The sequence below is a fragment of the Aphanomyces astaci genome, assembly GCF_000520075.1.
Source record: "Aphanomyces astaci strain APO3 unplaced genomic scaffold supercont1.51, whole genome shotgun sequence".
NCBI lineage: Eukaryota > Oomycota > Saprolegniomycetes > Saprolegniales > Verrucalvaceae > Aphanomyces > Aphanomyces astaci.
In genome coordinates this window covers 134,816-158,390 of record NW_009798314.1, presented here as the reverse complement: position 1 = coordinate 158,390, position 23,575 = coordinate 134,816, and the positions used below count along the sequence as shown (strand labels likewise).

Sequence of the window (23,575 nt, the reverse complement as noted above, 5' to 3'; positions counted from 1 at the left end):
ACCTTCAACGGCTTCACCTTCGCCGGTGGGTCTGACCCGTCGAACTTGATTCGCCAGATGTCATGCTTGCTGAGCACATCCCACAAGTACTTAACATGTTCCATTGGAAAGCCGTTATCGACTGCGCCGTCGATCATGCCTTGCAGGGCTTCCTCGACTTCATTCTTGGCTACAGGTAGCACCGCCTTCATGGTCGCGGCTCTGACGGCCGATCGTTGGGGCAATTCGACGCAATCGCCACCAACTTCTTCCAGGTCATCGCCGTCCTCATCCACTTGCAGGCGCGCCACCTGTTCCAACAGGCGATCAATGTCGATTCCAATGGTCTTGAGGGTGTCATCCGAGACGAATTCATCTCCGTCGTTGACCACATAGCATCGGCGCTTGCCTGGCACCTAGACGGGCCCAGCGGCCGTCTGCATCGTTAGGGTAAGGTCCACGTAGGAGCTCTTTTCGAATGGCATCTGATTGCATGCTGTTCCCACAAATGGCGCAGCCAACTTGACAACTTGAAGTTGTGGCTGTAACACTTGAAGTTCATCCACCATGGCTTGAGGCACAATGTTTTGGTCTGCGCCGGTGTCCGGGCAGTATGGAACTTCCAGCACACTATTCAGCCGCACCCAACGTCCATCATCCTCCTTGCTGGGCGGTGGGGGTTTCTTCATTCGTTTCGCTTGCATATTCGCTTTGCGTTCCCGCGCCTTGAACCGCTTGACGGCGTTCTTGCCCTTCTTCCAGCTTGTGTCGCCGCTATCCCCGTCTTTTTTGATGGGACATTCCCGAGCCATATGTCCTGGCTGCTGGCAGACAAAGCACAGCATGCCGCGGTCATCCCGGCCGGGTGCAAATTCAGGGCGTGCTTCATCACGCACAGCTTGGACATGGCGATCATCATGCCTTGGGCGCGAGTTCGCTTGCGGTCCGTACTCCGTGGCTGGTGGGTCCCCCGATTGCTTTTGCGTCGACGGGGACCACACCGCCGCACTTCGTTCCGGCTTGATGTATCCACCTGGTGGACGTGGGTAATTTCCTCGTAATTCCCGCTGATCTCGAACAGCTTTGTTGGCCTTCTTCGCATGTTTCGTAATGCGGCGCCCTTGGTCATCTTCTTCACGGCCACGCTTCGAACCATAGCTGTTTCTTTGTTGATTGTCCATGTCCGCATCATGCGTTCGGTCAGGCTGTTCGCGTAGGATATCCGCAAAGGCCACCAGATCGTTCGCTGGCACGGTCTTGATTTGTTCTTCAACTCTGTCGCGTAGGTAGCTGGGTGTGACACGCGCTGCTACCACCTTCACTAACGTTCTCAGCATAGTTGCGTCCTTGAGTTGCTGACGTAAGCCGTTCTCGTCAATGACGTCATCAACCCGCTCCATAAATGACACCAGGCGACTGGTCACATCTCCATGGGGGTCGATACTCAGCGTCCGACAGTAGTTTTGCATGTCTGACATGGTGGGTGTCCACTTGGTCGCTGGTTGTCCGACGATTTCCATGATGCGGTCGCGGTAGTCATCTTCACTGAGTTGTTCCACAGGCACTCACCAAACATAGGTGCATGTAGCCTTCAGGAGTCTGCGGTCAGTGGAAGGGATCCACCCCACTGCACTCCGACGCCACTCGCCACCCATGCGTTGCGCATTCGCCCGTAGCTTGTCCTCATATGTCTCCCGCTTCTTCACCCAACTGACTAAGAATGTTCTGTCCATACAGGTGATCCGAGGGGGTTGGACATGTGTCACCACCAATGAAGGTCCACTGGAGTTGAAGTTAGGCCCCCATCCTCCGCTGCTTGGCGTCGGTGGTCCACTCGTAAGAGGTCCCCATCCCGAGCTGCTTGGAAGGGTGGTGTCCAGCATCCGCCGATCATGTGCCGCACGCGCCACTTTCGCATGGTCGACGCGCTTCTCCTTGGCCGGACGATTGGCTTTGTTGATCCGCCGCCGCTCAGCTTGCTTACGCTGTTCTTCTTGGTATTCCTTTTCGTCTTCCTCGCTGTCAGGAGTACTGTCCGGTTGATTTCGTCGTTCCGCACGTAACTTAGCTCGAGCTTCCGCCTTTTCTTACGCTCGCTTCTCGGAAATTTTCTGGCGGCGGGTAGTCTTCGTCGACATAGGCGCCTTCGATTGGGGGTCGTGGTAGTTGTTCCCAGTTCGGCCCATGGTTTGTCCACCATATCGCCGCCGCGATTCATCCCAGGTCATGGACGCCGCTCGCGCGCTACCCGTTGCCTTGTTCGCCGCAGCCAGCTCTTCCATCGTCTTCCGAACTTCCTCGCTCTTGGACTCTTCCACAGCCGGCAGCACATCTGTGGTCCATCCAACTACCGGGACCAACGGTGGCTCCGTCACTTGTACTTCCTCCTCAGTTTCGCTGCTCGCAGCTGCTGGCGCCGTTGCCGCGACCTTCGGCTTCTGGGCGCGATCTTTTGAGTTCTTCGCCATTGCTCTCAGTTCCGTAGGTCACTGGAACTAAAGTATACTTTGTGTTGTTTCCCACGCCAGTGCCAACACAAACAACCAAATGGTGGAGTGCCGACTCCCTGCAAACCACACACTTGATTGACTTGACGTTAGCACGACGTTGCAGAACCAAGAGTGAGATTCTGGCAGTTGGCTGGGACAGGTGTTCTGTTTTCTACGTCTTAGTACTACTAGTAATACTATGCCTTTTCGTGTCGGTTCGCCAAGGGTCGGCACCCGGTGGCCTCGGTAGAGGACCACCTGTGTCATGGCGGGACTTGGATTAAGTCGCCCACGACAACACTGCCTTAACTACAATAGTAACCAAATTTCTGTCCAATTATATGATAGAAAAGTGAAAATAACTGGCCAATATAATCGTTCTATTATCTTTGCTACATTGCTAGCTGCAGGCTGCAGTATATGGTTGTGAGCTACAGTACTGTAGTTGAGTGCGACCCCTTGCTCCTACGCGTACGCTTGAGCCTGGGCAATGATCATGCAGTACGACTTGGCCAAGTTTCGTCGCAAATTTGGAATGGCCAGACTGTTATTTGAACAAATTATGGACGATGTGGTGATGCGTGATGAGTACTACCCTTGGACGCATCTCGAGAGATGTTGATCCATCACTGGACAAGCTGGCAGTCTTCGTCGGTCGTGAAGTTGGAGCCACGGACGACCTTGGCTGATTCCATTTCTGAACCATTTGAACCAACGTCTCGCGGTAAATTTTACAGTTTCCTGTATTTTACAGTCGTCCGGTGGGGTTGTCAAAACGGTAAATAATCTGGATAGAACTGTATAATAGCGTTTGCAGTCGCTCAAACAAGGACTAAACACTAAGGAAAAATGATAGTGAGTGTAATCGAGAGTGCGATGAACTGCTGATATTAGCATAAAGCTGATGCTGGCACGAGATGAGTCGCTGGGAACTTGGTAATTCTGCATTTTTGATTTTTGAGTCGATAAAAATGATCGCCTTGACCAATTATATGGCAAAGGAACCATGATGCACTCTGATTGGTTAATAATCAGAAGTATGGCCAGCCACCTTACGAATTCCACATGTATAAGCAAATAGTCTTGCTCAGACATGATGTCATTAAATGCTTGAATTACCTTTTTGTATTGTGCTTTTCATGTGATTTGCATGTTGTTTAACTGCGATAAACATCCAGGCGTTTAAAATAATATAAGCCCGATTGAAGATAAAACAACGCTACACCCATGTTCTGCATTTCAGCAGCATAAAACAACCCTTACTTTATTTCAGCCGCTAACTAATCGAGTTGTAGCACGAGGGCAACTTACGCAGTGCAACCACCAGTTCATCACGATGCATACCGTATTAAAATGTGAAATGGGAGACTTTATATCGTGTAGTTGTAATACTTCCTTGCTTTCCACGTACAGTGCCAACGTTAGTACATATCAAGTGGTGTTGTACGTATGGCATAGCTTTGAATCATTGGACAGAGCGACGACTAGCATAACTATATCCCTAACGTTATAAATTTCTCGGAGTAGTTAATGTTTGTAGTGATCACGGATGGGAGGTCATGCATTTGGCCATAGCTGCTTCAGTTTCTTTGCGGCAAGCACCTTGACGTGTTGACGTAAAGCAAGCTGTTGGCCAGAATGATAACGGCAATCAACTTGTTTTACGAAAGTGCCTGTAATACCACCTTCAACCAACCAATCATCGCATAAGATGAAGTAACTTTAAACAACGCACCCAACCGTTATTCAAGTTACTTTAGTCGTTATTTAAGCCTGAGAAATTTTTAAACAATGAACTTAGAGCATCTCCACCGGAACACGGATTTTGACCCTGGATCTGAGTCCTTTTCAGTGTCATATTCTGCACTGACTGTGAATTCAATAAATTTGAGTGTGATGGATATTCGGCCGCATCATGACACTGACCTTTTAACCGTAATTCTGCGAAAATTAATACATTATAAATAGATACGATATGCATGGTCATTTCGAAGTCGCTGGAATGGCCGACTCATGCAGTTGTGGAATCAACTGATGGATTCGTCCGACGAGGAAATCGACGTCATCGTAAGTACGGCAGCCCAAAAAGCCGTCCGCCAAGCCGCAGTTGTGCACTCACGATCATGGAGCGGGTATTGTCGCGGTCGCCAGCCAAACTTGGATCGGAACCGGGCTGGTGGGCACTAGCAGATTGTCGATGACTACTTTGGAGAGATCGGGAAACCACCGATATCTTAAAAGATAATATAGGTCTGTCGCCATTACAGAAGTGCACTGCGTCGATGCTTATGCTGGCCTATGGCGTCTGCGCTTACTCGATTCACCATCGTCGCCGTGGTGAATCGACAGCCATCGAATCAATGAAGCGCATTACAAGGGCTGTCGTCTCAGAGTTACTACTCTTTATTCGATCCTCAGGAGCTGCTACCCATGTCTTGGAGACTAACTCGGTCTCCATGTCGCTCATCAATAACCTCATCGTCGTCCAGCAGTTGAAAAGTATTTCGTGTAGACTAGTTTGTATACCATACGAATGTCTTGTTATTAGATGAATTCGGCGCAAAACCTCGACTCGGAGTTTTTAGTGAAAACTGCGTGTGGAATGGTCAAGACTCAGGGCCCGGGATTCTGAAACTCAGTTTCAGTGTCGAATTCAGTGTTGGGGTGGGGGTAAATTCAGGGTCAAAATATCATCGACACTGAGTAATATTCAGTTTCAGGGTCAAACTCCGTGTACGGTGGAGATGCTCTAACGTTATACAAAAGCGAAGTCAAAACTAGACGTGAGAAATTGACAGAAGAAAGTCGGACTGAATGTCCTGTATCCATTGATTGGTTATAAGTGCTTTGACCATGGCAGATGAACAACACGACGTTACATGTTAATGAAGTTTTACCTGCAATCCGCCAGCTAGCAACGACAGTACATAACAATACCTTAGAGCCTGGTACTACTGGAGGTGTGGTAGTAGTGGTAGGTCTGGCTGTGGTGGTCGTAGGATGAGCAGTAGTAATTGTTGTGGTGGTGGGTGTGGATGTGGTAGTAGTGGTTAGTTAGTACTATGGAGGTGTGTCGCCAGAGGGATGATCCCCCTGGCGGATGCTCCACACCACCAGTAGTACCAGGCACCAGGCTCTAAGGTACTGACTGTACTGTCGTGCTGTACAAGATCAAGTCGCGGGACTTGACCAAGAATTAAGGCAATATCTTGTGTGAGTGGAAGTTCGCGGTGCAGGAGCTCCAAAACGTTTATAACAGCACGATTGGCACTGGTTTGGGTCGTCGTCGTCCCTACACCTCGGCCACGGCTATAGATAGCTGCATTGCACTTGGCACTATAATGGCCAATTTGCCATCATCCTGGGGTTTCACTGAACTTGGACGTCAGCTTCGTACAGTATGTCCCAAATAAAGATGGTCACATTTGTACGGCTGGCTAGAAAACGTAGACGGGAGATGCTGTAATCCGGGTTTTTATGGCATTTCCGCTTAATGGATTGCACGAGACCCGCATATATTGGGCGCTCGCCTTACAGTATTTCTCAAAATTGTGGATGTAGGAGCACAATGAAGTCGGAATTGACAGCCTGTGACCCCAAATGATGCAGCAAAAAAAGTAAAGGCAAAATAATTAGGTCGAATTTAAGCCAATCAGAATTGAGTCGGATGAGATATCCGACTTTATTCGATCACAACACAATTTATAAATGCATCCGGATAAAAAATAGTTGATCAATAATGGTATCGGAATTGTAGAAGTCCAGATATTACTACACTCGGATACAAGTCTTTGTGACGTAAAAAACCAGTTTAAGATAACTTAACCAACTTAGGACAACTTTGCATTGCCCAATCACACCTCGTTATTTGTTCGAGTCAAAACCTCTGTCATATAATGCTGACCATTGTGAATGAAATGCAAAAACGTCGCAGAAACCATTGGTAACAGTCATTCAAGATTGGGTTTGAAGGACCCTAGTCGACACGGGCCACATTGGGTTGGATCTGAAGTTTTGTCGAGTGTTAAACTCGGTGGACATCCATCCACAACAGAAATATAACTCTATAAAGAGTACCCTTGTATAAATTATATGCAACCTGTTGTAACCGCTTACACTAAACACAGAATTTCAATGCTCCGACACATACATACTTTAAGATAATTGTTTTTATCCTAAATTGGTTATCAAAATGTGAGTAAAAAATACTTAGAAAGTAACAAATTTACCTGTGATGTTTGTCGACTAAACTGATAATTCGATTATCAACTGAAAGCGGTATCTGCGTACCAAGACGAGGACCGAACTTTGAAGAAGCCTCGGTCGAAGCACGAGGTAGGTTGAGCGAAACACGAGGTAGGTTGAGCGAAGTAAAAACCGAAGATTACACATCGCCCCTGGTGGAGCAGGCGCGTTACAATTGGCGAAGTTGTTCCATAACATGTGGTTCTAGTATCGGCCCTCGCGGAGGAATATCTTAAACAAATGATAATCCAAACTCAAATAACCGTCCAAGAGTAACAATCACCTGACCTGCGAAATATGATATATATATCTAAGTTTAAGAGGTAACATTATCTTATCTTTTGAACATTCATTCATTTGAGCCAGTCATATTGTAACATTTATTATTTTGATCCAATCATGCTCCTTTACTTGATTTCTTGGCGATTTCAACAATCCCAAATATGGGCGATGAGCACAATACTAGTATTTCCGATTTACTGTTAAAAAAGACCGAAGTGTTACCACTGTCTTATGGAAATCTGCTCATTACTACACCGATGACCGTAATTAGTACATATTGAGAATTCGTGTGGATTCAGAATTAGTGCGTTCAATACACGTGTGATGGAATTCCAGAAATTTGTGATTGGTAATTAGTCGCGGACCAATTTCGTGCAATATTGGGTGTTTGGGGTGTATGCCACGATCTGGTAGTCATAGAAAGCCATCAAGTATGGTGTAGTACAGTACCCCTTTTACATTTGTACTCCGGAGTACTACATGTTGTGTCTGCACTACTAGTACGGTATTGACAGTTTACGTCAATGCCGATTTGCGTTGTGACATTTCATGACAAATCCCACATACAAAAAAGAATCAAGATAATAATCCTTACTAATTCTCAATATTCAACATTGGTGCGTTCCGCACTAATTCTCCAAGCCCATAATTATACTATAGTGCGGATTGAGATATATTGCGGTCCACACTAATACATGTGCCGTACGTACGTTTGGTGACGAGGTTCAAAATTAGTGTGCACTAATTACGGTCATCGGTGTGTACTACGTAGTACTAGTATTTATTGTTTACAGTTAATGTCACACAACGCTAACGTTAGTTAACGTTGTGTGACATTAGCCAATGAGCAGATGACGTCGAGGAGGCGGCCGCCAGTAATCAAAACCTACTAGTTGGGTAACAAGGGTTGTTACCCATTGTAGAACGAACTTCCTCTCTTGTCCATGAAGTATCTTTGAAACTGTCCGATCCTCTCCTTGTCTACTACCACGTAGTACTACATAGTACACTGTACATATGCTCTTCCTGACAGGTCCCAACTTGCACTATTCGACCTGTACACAGCAGCTAAACAAGGTTGACCTTGTAAATGTTGACGCTTTACACTACTTAAACGCCCGTGTCGCAGTGTCTGTAGCACAAGTTGTCGTTTCTTTCGTATGCAGGCTGCTGGCATCCTTGCATCCTGCATCGTTTACCTGCACACAAAACAGACATGAGGGTTGACCAACATTTCTCATATCATCGCTCGGTTGTTACCTCCACCATGTGCCCAGCAGTGCCCACCCCTCAAGCCAGTCTTTTTGCACCCAGGCGTCTCGCACTTCTTGCCGCCGCCGTGAGACCAACATAGCCCTCGGGACTTGGAGTGGTTGTTGCAGCCTTCGCGTTGACATAATCGAGACCCGCCTACTCGAGTCGTGAGAAAACACCTACGTTTGATGTGGATTCATCGGGAAATCCTACCGTGCTTCCAGCACACCCCGTACAGCTTGACACTGGACGTGCAGTCTTCGACACGGCATCGCTTTCCTTTCTACAAGGCCAACGAACGGATAAGATTCGGCATTTTCAAGATCGGGAGCCACGTACCCCATGACGTACGCAGTGTCGTTTGGGCGACGGGTCGTTGTGTGAGTTGCTGCTATGGACGTTGCCGTCATTGCTGTGGTCGTTGCTGTGGTCGGAGACTGTCGGTTGTGGGGGCACCAGGCACAGCTCTGATTTGACGGCGAAGGGGGTGATCGTCGTCGACGACTCATATGTGCCGTAGTGGAACTCTTGGCTAAATACGGTCGAGAGCAGGTCCATGATTTCGCGGTCCTGTGAGAGTGCTTTAAGCCCAGTCATTGGTGTGATGTTCACGCGAAAACGTAATGTGGGCATGTGGGGGGATGGGTGTAATATATGCGTTTTCACAGGCTACCTACTCCCAAACATAGTGTGATCACGTCTCGACCATGCGATTTCGAGACGTGCCAATGTTGACTCGAGCCCTGTGTGACACTGTCTCGAATCACATTCTAGCACTACAGTAGTAGTATTTACATCATTCCAAGGAGCAGCTACTATGCAGTACTACAAAGTATATACTAGTATTTCTCAGCTCCAATGTGTATGGGGGGGCTAACGTATCACTGCCCAGAACATCGTGCGGCCAAAGGTCAGCCTTACCAGTACCTGGTACAGTACCTACATTCCAACTGCGGGACGATTCAAACAATGACTGTTCTGAGTGTCATATGAGCTTTGAGCATTTGTCCCGCCCAAAGCATGTGTTTCAGCTTTGCTGACTTGGCAGTATATCCCCGGTTTTTGCAGCACGGGTGAAATATAATTTGGTAGAGGTTGCGTATACTACTAGCATTGGTTATGAGAGAAGTGCTCGTAACACATACACCCGGTACTTGGCGACTACAGTATATAGATCGACGGTACCTGTAATATTTGACCTAACGTTAACATTAATTAAGCCATAGACTCACCACCTTTCGATGCAATATTTTCCGCATTGCTGGTCTTGGCATACTTGGAGGCGTTGGCCGTGCGAAAATGAAGTGTCCACGTTAGTATGGTCAAAATGATTGACACTTTATTTGCGCAGGATTTGCTAAAGGCTTGGAATTTCAAATTGCACCAATTCTTCCATCTCCTGTTCACAATGCAAATGCGGTAAATATATGTTAATGAGGATATTAATATATACAAGCTGCAAAAACCCGGATCTTGTCTACGTCGTGCACGACACCAACAATATCGGGCCGCTATCTCCTTCTCGAACGCACATCGCCTCTGCATGTGGCAACTCTCAGCCATGTTACATCGGAAATTAATCAGAACGGTACAGGCGATGTGATCTGTCGGTGGGACGTTATCAAAGGAACTTCGAAAGGGATTGAGAGGCCAGAATCACTATTGTTGTCGTCTGGGCTGCATGCTTCCGTCGCGGGTGTCCAGCGATTTACTAGCAGTTTAAAGTGGATTCCGGTAGATACACCAGATTTGTGAACCAGTGCCGACATTGCACGACCCCCTGTACTGTACACCCGGACGTCCAATTGGATAAAATTGACTGCATTAATCAAAGATTGTGCTCAGCTGTGATTGGCCCAATGTCAAAATGGCATTTGACGAAAGGCAGCGCCAGCCACCATGCAGCAGCGGCGTTACACGACGCTGAGCACAAGGCGCTCCTTAAGAAGTTTCATGCGCTTTCGCTTACCCTTGAACTTTTGTATTGGTTTAATTGGCTAATTTTAGGCTAGGTAATCAAAGAAGTCGACCTCAGATTCGTCGTGACATGATCTTTATATTTTTAAATCGTCCGCGTCGACGAGCTGTACCACTCTACATACAAAGTCCCATATTGAAGGCAGTGCTACTTTCGTCGAGTTTTTCTGGCAAACACTGTAGTACTACAATAGTACCATCCTACTGTACATACCGGGTAATTTTACTGTAACGTTATTAACTGTATGCTGTTCTTGGTAATGTGTATTGATTGTACTGTACCAGTAAGTATGGTTGGGTTCAAGATGTGGTATATTGTGCCAAATAAGCGCAAAGCAGTATGAATTTTGCCTTTTGATTGGCTAAAATAATGCATGTTGTTTTAGCCCCAAATATACCTCTTAAACTGAGTTTTATATTATATTCCGCAGGTCTGGCGATATTCGGAGGTTCATTGAACCAACCGCGGAAGAAATCTTTGACTTGAACAGCTGTAGTCCTCCGTACTACGTAGTACAACATACATATATATACCAGTACTTCCTCCTGTGAATCAAGTGCGATGCAGAGGCCGCAGTCGACTGTACCACCAACTATTAGTAGTTGGAAGAATATGCTTACTCGTACAGACATGTGGATGAACTGATTTTAAGTACTACTAGTAGTCAATGTCCTAGTACTACTAATATTAGTACAGAAATACTCTTGATATTGATTAATAGTAGTACTACCTAGTAAAAGTACAATTTAAGAATACTTTTCCGAGACGCTGCCATGGAAGGCATGTACATGTTTCTCCAGTACATCGCACGACTACCGGTGCAGCATGCAGTCTAATATTAATAGTACTAGTACTCGAGTAACACATACTGGTACTATTCTAACGTTACTATTAATTAGTGGTATTGATGTATACTACTGTACTGTAGTCCTATTAATAGTAGACGACTGATTGGGCCATGTAACAGGCTGAGTATTCACAACTACATGTATACTTGTACTACAGTAGCCATACGATTTTTGCGATAACGTTATAACAATTTTCATGAGTTGATATCGTTGTTCCTTACAAAGCGGCTTAGCTTGTACTAGGAAGTACTTAAGCTTACCGTGTGTTTTATGGTTAATTGAGTTTGGATTATCTGGCATGCAACCGGAAGTCAACTTCTTGTATGGACGTAATAACGCGAAGGCGCAACATCAATTTGGAATGGCAAATACTTCGAAGCACTTCGAAGTAAATTTGATGGCTTTGGTAAAATTGATTTACTTGGTCGAGAAGATGTTCGGTCAGCATGGTACACTTCCCCTATTAACTGTAAAATAGTCCCACTGTATATTTTCTCAGAAATGGTGTAAAACAGATACACTTCCCCAATTGCTGTAAACGTAAAATAGTCCTACTGTATACTTTCTCAGAAATTAGTGTAAACAGTCCCACTGTTTCATATCTCAGAATTTTTTGCTTATATGGGATTTAGTATGCTCTGACCACCTTCACCTCGTACTAGAGGTGTAACGTTAAGTGCATCTCAGTTAACCCAGAGGGGATGTAGAATTATATGTACTCACCGGGGGTACGACGGAGTTCCAGGTCCCAGGGCTACTGGCTAATAAAGTTTATCCGGATGGTATACTGTATTTCCCTCATTGAAACAGTATTCAACAGTGGAACTGGTTTAATGGGGGAATTGCACCTCTGCCTGGTAACGTGTCCACAAGGAATCATACCACTCTCACCAGGTGTTGTAGACACATGATTCAGTTCAAGAGTGCGAGACTAATGTACTGAATTATTTATAGTATGTTACTGTTCTTAATACTGTAGTACTGTAGTGCGTACTTATTCGGAGTAGTAAGTTGGTGATAGAATACCTGTACAGTACACAAGTACGTACTATTAATAGTAGACTGTAGTAACCCCCTAATTACGGTATTGCTTACTACGTAGTACTAGTACATACTACTACATTAGTAGTACTGAAGGTGGTCTGTTAACTATTAATTATTAGGACTATTAATAGTCAGTAAACTTACTTCGTATAACGTTACCGTACAGGAGGCTGCGAAAACCGGTTTCACCTGGGCAAATCTCGCAAAACGAAGCATAATTTTGAATGAAAAGTTGGACATGTTCTTAATTTAAAATTAATATAAAATATTTTCGAAATGTAAACAGCCCAGTTTACATTTTGTAATCTTGAATTCACATGTCAATACTTTGACCTAAAAAACATGTCACTGCGTCACGCTGCAACATCAAGGGACCAAAGCAAACTGAGCTTGACACTGAGTTGGCGGCTTGGGTACAAAATTCTCTTCGGAAGTTGCGTATTCGCGATCCCATGTCATTCGATGATATTTTGAGTTAATAATGAAAGTACAATCTGTTTACTCCTCAAGTACTTAAGACTTACGGGACAACATTGAATTTTATTACCAACCTTGGATACTATGGTTAATATAATATAATTGTTGAATTAAAAGCGTGGATGACATTTGGATGACATGGGATAGGATGAAATTGGATGAAGTTGTGGGATGAAACCAAAAGTAGTGACCAAGCCTTACGTTGGCCCCAAGCGCCCGCCCGGGAGGCCGTCTGCGCAAGCGCGGCCGTACGAGAGCGCGGATCTAAGCTTCTCACTTCACCGAATGATCAATCTTTTCTTCTTGTGGGGCAGCGGCAAGTAGGCCGTAGGCCGTGCCGCTCCCAGAGGCCTGTATGCAATGACCTAGCATTATCCTAATTTACTCTCATCTACTACGTAGTATACTAATTGGGATATGACCTAATATTAATGGTGGATGACGATTGGATGACACACGATACTATCACGGATATTTGAAATCCATATAAATAATTGTTTACTCCGTATATCAATATATACCGGGTATAACAGAACGTGGAGGTTAAATGCTCCTTTGAAAACTAACAGGATAACCTATAATTGCCTTATTCAGCCGAGGAATGGGTAGGAAAACCTCCTAATATGCATAACCCTTGGCGCTGATACCTCTATCTATTATATTCCGACCAGGCTGGGGGGGATTACTGTACTTTGTAGTATCTATAGTACAGTGTATATGTAGTACTACAGTACCTGTACCGCTATGTAGTACATTGCTACAGTAGTTGAGACCAATTCCCTCATTCGAACTGTAGGAGATGTTATCTATTTGGACAATCGGAGCCATTTGATTGGCCAGTATCCTTTAGTTCAAAACTGAGAATGCACTACTACGTACAGACTATTGATAGTACTCCTAACGTTACAACTGTATTGGAAATGATTGATAGGTTTCACTTTGTTGACAATTGAAGAACTGTATCTCAGTTAAAATAGGTTATTGCCTTGACAATGGTTATACTTCAGGTAGAGAATTTCACTAGAAATCCGATTTTAATGCTTAGAGAGTCCTAATTAGAATATCTTAGAAGTTAATCGATCAGGAATGATGCTCAATTTTCACTACGCTTCCGAATAATTTCTGTACACCTATATCTGATTTCTCCTGACTTATCTGTTTATAGATGGAAGTGTGGTACAGCAAATATGACAATACCTAATAACGTTATAATATAAAAAGTAGTTGCAACAACAGTTTCCTAATAATGATACCTTCTTACTACTGTAGTACCTCTTTTTATTCGACTTTTTACGCAACTCGACTAAGTACTCTAGTAGTACACTAGTAAGTGTACTTCGACCGACGTACACAGTACACCAAAAGTAGAAATACCCTTGACGTCTGTTTCTAAATCGTAAAAAGTGTAAATCGATTTTGATTGGCTCATGCTATTTCTGAATAATACTGTGGTATTAATACTTGGAACTGCCCCTTCGTATTGAAATAGAAATAGAACACCACACCCCCAACAAAATACAGTAATTCACACTATTGACAAGACCAGCATTCGACAAACCTGCACTCTGCGTTATCCGGATAAATCACTCCACAGGGTCCTTCCATTATCCGAAATAATGGGTTTGGAATAAAATATCTGCCATGTTGTATTGGATTTGAATCTCGGTATAATATTCCGATTGACAATCGCAACACCGCGATCACCACCGAATCTATCTTGACCAAGATGCTTCGGGTAGCATTCCACGCGGCACCGCGGCGTGCATCAGCCTCGTCCTCTCGCGGGAACCACCATTTCGGTGCATGGGACCATCTCCATCGCATGCATGCGACTGCTCTGACTTCGTCGTCGGACCACCACGACGACAAGTCGACGCTCAAATTTCGACCGCTCGTGGCCCCGTCGTTGAATGCTGCGTATGCGTACTCGCTAGGGTTCACCAGCGCGCCTCGCCATCCTCGCTTGGTCGGTCAAGCTCGATGGATGAGCACGGATGCCGCGAAGAAGGCCGTCGTGTCCAACGTGCTTGCGCGGCGGTCGTCCACTCGTGTCGCCCAACAAGAAGATCGGCTGGACAAGGCGTTGGAAAAGGTGGGCGAGCGGGGGTTCCAAGTCAAGGACCTGCAGAACCTCGACCTGAACGTCAGCGCGAAGGCGTGGGCGTTCATCAAGTCGACGCCGGCGCTCGTGGTCGGTGGGGCCGCCACCGTCCAGGAATGGGTGCGCATCCTCGTCAAGGAACCCGAGCGCGCGCGCGCATGGCTCAAGCAACTCAAGGAGTCAATCAACCACGAACTTAAGCACTACTGGGTCGGCTCGAAGCTCCTGTACGCAGAACTATCGACGTCCACACGCATCTTGCGCCGCATACTCAAGGGGAACGCGCTCACCCGCCGCGAGAAGAAGCAGCTGCAGCGCACCGTGGCCGACATCCTTCGGTTGATTCCATTTGCGTTCTTTCTGATCGTGCCGTTCATGGAGCTGGCCCTCCCGTTCGCGCTCAAGCTGTTCCCGAACATGCTTCCATCCACGTTCAAGCATGCATTCCAGCGCGAAGAAGACATGAAGCGCCAGCTCCAACTGCGCGTGTCGCTGGCCGAGTTTCTGCAGGACACTGTCAAGGACGTGATGCAGACGACCCACGAAACCGAAGGTAACGATGACCTATGTATATATATATATATATATTGTCATTTTACCCAAAATTTGGACTTTTTGCGCTGATTTTTTGCCAATTCTATCGATTTGTACTGCCTTTTGTATGTAAGAATCGCCCAGTATCACACTTATTTTTCATTCACAATCTAATTCGATGTTAAATATTGGTCGAAGAGAGGATTTGATTGGCTACTTGATTCGTGTTGTGGGTTTTGATTGGTCGATCATCAATTGTCTGCCGATTTGTGGCTGCATTTTGAATCGACTTGACAAAATGAAACAAAAGGTGTCCTGTGGTGATGGTAATCACACTAATTATTAGTCTAACACTATAACCTCGTCAGCAGGACGTTGGTTGGGTCTTTGACGATGCGCTCCAGGCAGTCCTGTGGATATATATATATATATATATATATATATATTTAGTGTGTGTGGATATATATATATATATATATTTAGTGTGTGTGGATATATATATATATATATATTTAGTGTGTGATAGTGGATTTTTATTGTACCGATTGGTGTTGGATATTTAGCATTTGTGTTGTATTTTCCATGTTTCATATTATAAATTGGATGCATTACTGTTCAACCTTTCCAACATAGGGTTGGTTGTTGTGTGTGTGTGTATATATATATATATACATCTTGTATACACAAAACACATGGGTTTCGGACGAGGATATTTGACCATATATATATATATATAGGTGTAGCAGAGGAGAAGCGAGCGACGGCCAAGGAAGTGATGAGCTTTGTGGAGCGGGCGCAGCGCGGCGAGCCGCTGACGAGCGAAGAAACGCTCAAGATCGCTGGCCTCTTCAACGACGAGATCACTCTGGACAACATCTCGCGGCCCCAGCTGGTCGGCATGTGCCGCTACATGGGCGTGAATCCATACGGAAATGACAACTTTTTGCGCTTTCAGCTGCGCATGAAAATTGCCGCCTTGAAAAAAGATGACCAGGTAGGTATATATATATATATCGTTGGACCTGCATTTTGAAAGTAAAAAATGGTCGGAATGTGGTGGTTGGAATCACACTAATTTCGGTCGCACACGAATTAGATTCGGATGATGGGTTTTCCTGCGATCTGATTGGCTCCATACTTGTGTCCATTCGCCAGTACATTATGTGGATGTGTCGATTTCTTGGTTCTCCACGTCGGTCCAGTTAAGAATCCACACATAAACAATACTTCTTCTGTTCCAGGTTGACAATTCAAAATTCGCATGTTTTAAGTAACTGGCGACATTTGTATTTCATTGGCTGTAATTCTTCAATTTGTATCAAGATCGAACATTTATGACATTTCATTGGCTTACAATTGCTTTAAGCGCTGATTATAAACCAATCTTTAGCGAAAATTCATGCAATTCCCTGTCAAAGTATCATTCGCCCAAATTGAGTGAGGGCTCGATTGCCTGTGTCAATTCAAAGTAAATGTCGGGAGTAACCTGGAACAGACGAAGTATAAATCTAGGCACATTGTACATCAATTGGTGGGTTGAAATCGATTGAAACAATTTGTTTCGTGTGTGTTAGATTCACATTTAAAATATATGTGTGAGATCCACATTTTAAATCCATTTGAAATATCGCCACATATTGTGCATTCGGTCACAAATTTCTAATCCCCATCGAATCGAATATCTTACCACCGAAAATCGAATCACGAATCATCGACGCCTATTGGCTACTCCAATTTTGAGTGGATTTGATTGGCTCTTACGAAAGGACAAGTATATTGAACTAATCACAACTCCAGCGTGATTCGATATTGATTCGACAAACCACCACTCGAATGGTGATTTCGTTTTTTTAATAAATATGAATACATAAAAATATCAAAATATTTTATATTTAATTTTGTTTTCAATGGCTGTACTTGCCGTTTCGTGTGCTTTGTATCCTCGTTTTCAACCAAGTTTTGAAATCCTAATGTTTGTTGTCGACTACATAAGTATGTGGGTAATAATGAATGAATCGATGGATGTAGCAAATCATATGGGAAGGCCTGGACTCACTCGACAAGGAAGAGCTCCAAATAGCATGCATGGAACGCGGGATGCGCGCCACAGGTCTTACCAAGGCGGGGTATGTCAAGCAAATGAAGCAGGTACGAGGGCCTTGATTGGTTTCATTCTGTCCAATGACCGTTGTTCAACATGTCCTTGATCCAAATGTCCTTGTAAATTCGCTATAAAGTTCCAAAAGTCGCGTGGTGGTTGGTCAATAATCCTAAATTGCATCACGCTGGAGTTTTCTGATTGGTTGAATATATATATACTCGTCCTCTTTTCTGTAAGAACCAATCAAATCCATTCAAAATTGGAGTAGTCAATAGCGTCGACGATTCCCGCTCAGATTCAATAAGTTGGTTGCATATATATATATATACTACACTGTATTTTCGGCGGGGAGAGATATTCGACGGGGTCTAGTGACCGAATCCACAATCCTCATACATATTTTAGTGGTTGGACTTGTCAATCAACAAGAACGTACCAGCGTCGCTCCTGATTCTATCGCGAGCAATGAACATCACGTCGGTGGAGAACCCCGAGGCGGCGCTGGCGGCGTCCATGTCTAGCATGGATGAAGAGCTCGTGACAGAGGTGGCGCTAGCAGCCAAGACGGCCGCGGCGGCCGACTCGACGCTTGAAAAGATGCAGCTCAAGGAACTCCAACTCGAATCCATTCGGTACCAGAACGAAATGATCGCCGACGAAGAAAAGCTGCGCGAAGACATGAAAAAGAAGTCGGATGTGGACGCCAAGAAGAAGCAAGAGGACGAAGAGGTCGACAAGCACCACATCACAGACGAGTTTGTAGAGGTGACCCAAGTCGAGGCGGCGCCGACCCACGCGCCGCCCGTCGACCGCGTGTCCGTCGTCGAGGCTGTACCCATGCATGTGTTTGTACGTAACCTCGTCGCACTTTTGCTTTCAACATGCAATATTGTTCGGCCATGTGGCATATATATATATATATTTGGGTATATATGGTTTGGGGTGATGTGTGTGTGTGCTTTTGAGCCAATTTTTTTTTGGAATTTTATGGGCAGAGTCACCAAATATCCATCGATATAGTGGGGGTTGTGTATTGTTTTTCTTTTACCCAAAATTTGGCTGACTTTTCATTCTTTGCCAAATCTATATCGATCGATTCATTGTACTGACCTTGATCGCCCAGTATCACACTAATTCCAATCACACACTAATTCGATGATGAATTATTCGAAGAGTGGATTTGATTGGCTAGTTGATTCATGTTTTGTGTGTTGATTGGTCGTCTATCGATTCTCTGCCTATTTGGTGATTCTGCTCATTTGATATTGGCCACCCAAACATTCCAATTTCAAATTGAATGAACTATACTGATGTTTGAATACAATATAGATAGACCAGATTGTTTATCCCCTGAATACACGTCATACACGAATTCAATGTGGCAGAGTTGAAGAGAGAATTTGATTGGCTACTGGATGAGTGGTCTGAAAGGTGATTGGTCGATCGATTGTCTGTTGATTTGAATCGAATGAAGGACAATACATATACTAACTACTGTAGTACACAAACATGTGCTGCTTCTTTTGGTGTAGCCCGTCAAACAATTCGATATTTTAATATCGTTTTATATTCAGGGATATATATATATATTGTATTTACCGGTGTGTATGTATTGTCGTTCGATGGGGTGTGCACTGTTTATTGTGGCAATATATATGCAAAATATATGACATATCGTTTGTAGGAGGACGAGCGCAAGTTGACACTGGAGGAAGTGAGTGCGTTGGAAACCCTCGCGTTCAAGTCGATAGTGGAAAAGGAGCGCCAAGTGATGGCCAAGATGAAGCTGGACAAGAGCGTGATGGACGTCCAGGGGCTGCTGGCGGCCGGCCGCATCGGCGCCGAGAAGGAGAACAAGACGGCGGACCGCATGCTCAAGAAGCTCGACTCGATGCTGCTCAAGCTTGAGGTGGAGCTGGAGCAAGTGGACAAGGACGTCGGCGACCGGCTCAACATTCTCGACCGCGACAGCGACGGCGTTGTGGATGTGACAGAGTTCAAGACGGCGGTGATGACCATCCTGCGCAAGAACAAGACGGAGGACGCGGCCGAGTGGATCGTCGGACAGATCGACGAAGACAAGGACGGAAAGATATCGCTCGACGAACTCGTCAAGTGGGTCGAGCAGAAGCGCGACTTGCTCGAAGCCACGGGCGAGCTCAGTCCCCACAGAGACGAAACGCTCGACCAGGATATCCTCAAGGAGGTCACGACGCTCAAGCGGACAGAAAGCAAAAAGACGGCGGCGGCAGCGGCCGCCGCGGCTTCCGCCACCGACAAGATGACTCCAGCGTAGACATACCATTCCATCACGTGCCTTAACAAGTACTAGTAGTAGTACGCAATATTCACCAAAGTACGTCGTTACAGGCAGTCAAAGTACATGGTACTCACAGTCAATGTTCACAAAAGTACACAAGTACTCCATATGTGTTACAGTACTCAAAGATACACCAACCTACGATTGTTGGTAACCGGAGCAGGAGTTCAAGTACTCAATTCAAGTACGGAAATCGTGGGTTGGAGCACTCACTTGATAACGTTATACCTGTGATATCCAAACAACTGGCCGATGGGTTCAGTCTAGCTCCCGTCGTCGCTTAGTTGATTTCGACACTGGGTAATCGAGGTCGTCGTCGTTGGGTATATTGACATGAGTCAAGGCCTGGGTGACCGCCGCTTCCTCGGTTCCAGTGAAACTGTGTCGCAGAAGGGGGCGGATTTGCTCGGGCGTCCATGGGGGCGGGGGGTGCGACTGCACAAACTGGTACATGGCGGCCTGTCGCCACACTTGGCTCGGGAGGACGTTCAGTTGGATGCTGACCGTTTGTCGGACCAGGTCCAACCGATGCAAAACACAAAACGACCGAGTGTCAACGTCACTAAAGCCAGGGAAACACACGACGGGGGGACACGACACCAGGTCGCCACGGGTGAGTTTGGCAGCCAAGTAGTCGGTCGCAAGGTACGCGTTGGTCGCATATGGCGTGATCGCAAACTCCCACTTGAGAACATGCCTACTCAATAATTAATATACATAACCATGGTACTACTGCTGGTGCACACTAACTACGGTAGTCGTACAGAATCGATCACATCTATGCAAACCCACAAGTTTGGATTACATGCAATGTACGTACGACATGGTGAGCTGAACGAGCCATCGCTCGACAGCGAGGCGTCTGGTGGCCAGAGGCCCCTCGAGGGCCCACTGAGCTTTCTTGGATGTTGCTTCGTCCACCACTTGTTTGAGTGTATATCGCTTGTTTCTACAACAGTGATCCCAAGCATGTATTCCGACAATCGATCGATACACGAGCACCTTCACTATAACCAATGCACAAACCAACACAAACATGGTCCTATATCAAAGTCGTACGTGTAATTCTACGCCCACACATACTCATACACGAAAACAGGTGATATATATTGGATGGATCCAAATATGTCGTCACGTACGGTACAGACAGCCACTGCACCACTTGCTGCGCATACGCTGTCGCAGACATGCTGCTGCTCCCCCCTTGGTCCTGTGACGATGTGGCGTTCTCCATCATCCGTCCATCGCATACATCGCACGCGGTTCCGCATGGACGCGGCATGCTCTCTGCAAAATACGCCGCCATCGTCTGCTTTCGGCACGTTTGGTCAGTGTTCAGACAGTACTCGACCATCGCTTCAAAGTTGCGGAGGCCGTCGCGCTCGCTGTGCACGAGACTCGCGACGCGGGGGACGTCTTGGGGCCGGAAGAAGAGGACGCAGTGGGCTGGCAATCCGTCGCGCCCGGCTCGTCCAGATTCTTGGTAGTACCCCTCCAACGATTTAGACATGGTGGCGTGAAGTACAAAGCGCACATCTGGCTTGTTGATGCCCAAACCAAACGCGATAGTGGCGACCATGACCGTCACGTGGTTCTGCACCCATTGGGTGTGCATCTACATACAGATTGAGTTGAGCTAATAAAAGGACTAGTCGTACGACGTGGCGATCGGGGGCCCACGCGTGGTAGTAGGCGGCGCGGACGCCCGCCGCTTGGAGCGCGGCGGCCACGGTCTCGGTTTCTTTGCGGGTCATACAGTACACGATGCCAGAGGTCGACGCGCCGAAGGACATGACGGCGTCGACGATAGCGGCTACCGAGTCTTTGTCAGGTTTCACAGTGACGGAATAGACCAAGTTGGGGCGGAGAAACGTCGAGTGCAGGAACGCGCAGTGCGGGATCTCGAGAATCATCTTGATGTCGTCGATGACGGCGGGCGTGGCGGTGGCTGTAAGGGCGAGCATGGGCACGGTCGGGTACTGGCGTTTGAGCAGACCCAGTTTATGATAGTCCTAGAGATAGCATATTGTCAGGATCATAGTATATACTGTATACATGAAGCGATCATGCATGATGCATGAAGTGGCATATATATATATATATAACAGGACTATACAATGACGAAAAAAGATATGTATATTGATTAGAAAGCATCAACAGGAGAAATGCATGATTTTGTGATATTGTTTATGAGTTTATTCTAAACTGGAGCGCATGGAGAATGAATCATCGACACAACCAAATGGACAGAAGAATCATGGGTAGAAGGATTTAGTCAATCAGATTGCAGGAAACCATCATCAACGTCGAATTAGTGTGCGGCTTCAATTAGTGTGATACCAATCACCACAGGACAACTTTTTACATACAAAATTCAGTACAAAGAATCGATCGATAGCACATTTGGCGATTCTGCACAAAAGTCCAAATTTTCGGTTAATGGACAATACGAATATATCGTTCAAGCTTGGTGAATATACAATATTCACGACCAACAAGTAGACGTTACCCATTTCAATCAACTAAAAAAAGACTAGTCATCCATGAACACGAAAATCGCAGCTCCTCCATGCATAATTTTTTTTGAAATATATGTATATAAATATATAGTTGATGTAATTTGAAGTACTATTCATACGAATTAGTCCTATCGTGGCTTTGTTAAGATACTTCTGACGATGGAGTTAGGAAGTAAAGTAACACGTACGTGGCGAAAGTCGTGCCCCCACTGGCTGCAGCAATGCGCTTCGTCGACGACGAACCGCTGGACGCGCGATACGGCGTGGGCTTTGTCCAAGCGAGACAGGAGCAGTTTACTGTTGGACACCTTTTCAGGGGTGACAAAGAGAAGCAGGAGCGGCGGGGAAAATGGAGCTAGCATGCGCGCGTAGACGGCGCTGGCGTCTTGTCTGGACGAGTCGCCCGTCAAGGCTACGGCCGACTCGGGGCCGTATATGTTGCAAAAGTGCATCACCTACTAACTATCAACATCATGGAGATGATCCGTAAAACGAATGGGATGTAAAGGCCACCGGTGCCATATGGACGGACGGACGGATTTGAATCACAAGGGACGAGCGTCCAGACCAGGTGAGGCAACACATCAGTAAAAAAAAAAAAAACAAAAGGGATGAAAGGCCAATGGGGCCATATGGACGATCAGAGTCATTTGAATGTAAGGGACACGAACCTGGTCGTGGATCAACGACACCAACGGAGATATCACGACGGTGAACCCGACATCCTACGGGAAAGGACACGCATATGAGCGAAGGAATTTGGCGGAGGGGGTGGATGAGAATGATCGACGTACGCGCTCAAGGATAGCTGGTAGCTGATAGCACAAACTCTTGCCGCCGCCGCTGCGCATGATTGCAAACGTGTCCTTCTTGGCAAGGGTTGCCATGAGAATGGATTCTTGGAGGGGCCGAAACGAGGTAAGCCCAAACTACAGCAAGACGCATGGTTGAGACGACGAGGGTAGAAGTTGGTAGATGGGACGAACTGCATTACCTGAGTGTGCAAGACGTCTTCAAGTTGCGCGGTGGTGTACCGTGTCGGGAGTGACGTGGTGGAAAGTACATTGTCGTCGTCGTCCGAGTCGGATAGCACGACGATTTCCCGAGCATGTGCTTGCTGCTTGCGCAGGAGACTCAAGTCTCGCTCGACTTCAGATTGCTTGACGAAGAGAAGTTGGATTTCATGCTCAATGTCCTTGAGCTGGCCTTCCTTGGCGGCGATTGCCGCGTCGATGTCCATGCGCAATCAATGATTAACTCCGACGTTCAGAACATGTTTGAAATCGCGTGTTTCGAACACTTCTAAGCCAATTTAAAATGCCCATCATGGTTTAATTCAATTTAAAATGTATTTCAAACGGCCATTGAACACGAAATCAACCACGTTTCGAACGTGCGGTCATC

The 23,575-nt window shown here is 46.1% G+C and overlaps 4 protein-coding genes across 4 annotated transcripts in view; 1 reads left to right on the top strand and 3 right to left on the bottom strand.

The window, feature by feature from the left end:
- Positions 1-2,447, bottom strand: part of H257_13808 (hypothetical protein) — a gene marked incomplete at both ends in the record, with an annotated part of 5,022 nt that extends 2,575 nt beyond the window's left edge. Inside the window, 4 exons of the mRNA XM_009841472.1 lie at positions 3-395; positions 486-1,543; positions 1,613-1,998; positions 2,071-2,447. Of these exons, the coding sequence (XP_009839774.1) occupies positions 3-395; positions 486-1,543; positions 1,613-1,998; positions 2,071-2,447 (2,214 nt within the window). The remainder of the gene's footprint in view (positions 1-2; positions 396-485; positions 1,544-1,612; positions 1,999-2,070) is intronic.
- A 5,614-nt stretch (positions 2,448-8,061) lies between these two features.
- H257_13807 (hypothetical protein) lies at positions 8,062-8,915 on the bottom strand. Its single transcript, XM_009841471.1, has 4 exons — positions 8,589-8,915; positions 8,463-8,532; positions 8,256-8,405; positions 8,062-8,194 (listed from the first exon to the last, which is right to left on the bottom strand). Exons 1-4 carry the CDS (start codon positions 8,880-8,882, stop codon positions 8,106-8,108), a joined length of 603 nt encoding a protein of 200 aa, XP_009839773.1. The 5' UTR covers positions 8,883-8,915; the 3' UTR covers positions 8,062-8,105.
- A 5,349-nt stretch (positions 8,916-14,264) lies between these two features.
- Positions 14,265-20,193, top strand: H257_13806 (hypothetical protein). Its single transcript, XM_009841470.1, has 5 exons — positions 14,265-15,250; positions 15,969-16,225; positions 17,260-17,379; positions 17,738-18,181; positions 19,017-20,193. The coding sequence occupies exons 1-5, from the start codon at positions 14,323-14,325 to the stop codon at positions 19,626-19,628; spliced, it is 2,361 nt and encodes a 786-aa protein (XP_009839772.1). The 5' UTR covers positions 14,265-14,322; the 3' UTR covers positions 19,629-20,193.
- H257_13805 (hypothetical protein) lies at positions 19,715-23,411 on the bottom strand (the record flags this gene model as incomplete). Its single annotated transcript, XM_009841469.1, has 8 exons — positions 19,715-20,349; positions 20,473-20,601; positions 20,792-21,267; positions 21,311-21,664; positions 22,360-22,626; positions 22,843-22,896; positions 22,966-23,100; positions 23,166-23,411. The coding sequence occupies 8 exons, from the start codon at positions 23,409-23,411 to the stop codon at positions 19,911-19,913; spliced, it is 2,100 nt and encodes a 699-aa protein (XP_009839771.1). The 3' UTR covers positions 19,715-19,910.
- Positions 23,412-23,575: the final 164 nt, after the last annotated feature.

What these genes read in the sequence shown, in the direction of transcription:
- H257_13807 (XM_009841471.1), bottom strand. Translation starts at nt 8,882, where the DNA reads ATGCCCACATTACGTTTTCGCGTGAACATCACACCAATGACTGGGCTT. An exon ending in GACACTGCGTACGTCATGGG is followed by an intron (nt 8,533 to 8,588) that starts GTACGTGGCTCC and finishes TTGGCCTTGTAG; the next exon opens with AAAGGAAAGCGATGCCGTGT. An exon ending in CGGGGTGTGCTGGAAGCACG is followed by an intron (nt 8,406 to 8,462) that starts GTAGGATTTCCC and finishes CGACTCGAGTAG; the next exon opens with GCGGGTCTCGATTATGTCAA.
- H257_13806 (XM_009841470.1), top strand. Translation starts at nt 14,323, where the DNA reads ATGCTTCGGGTAGCATTCCACGCGGCACCGCGGCGTGCATCAGCCTCG. An exon ending in ATGTCAAGCAAATGAAGCAG is followed by an intron (nt 17,380 to 17,737) that starts GTACGAGGGCCT and finishes TACATATTTTAG; the next exon opens with TGGTTGGACTTGTCAATCAA. An exon ending in CTGTACCCATGCATGTGTTT is followed by an intron (nt 18,182 to 19,016) that starts GTACGTAACCTC and finishes TATCGTTTGTAG; the next exon opens with GAGGACGAGCGCAAGTTGAC.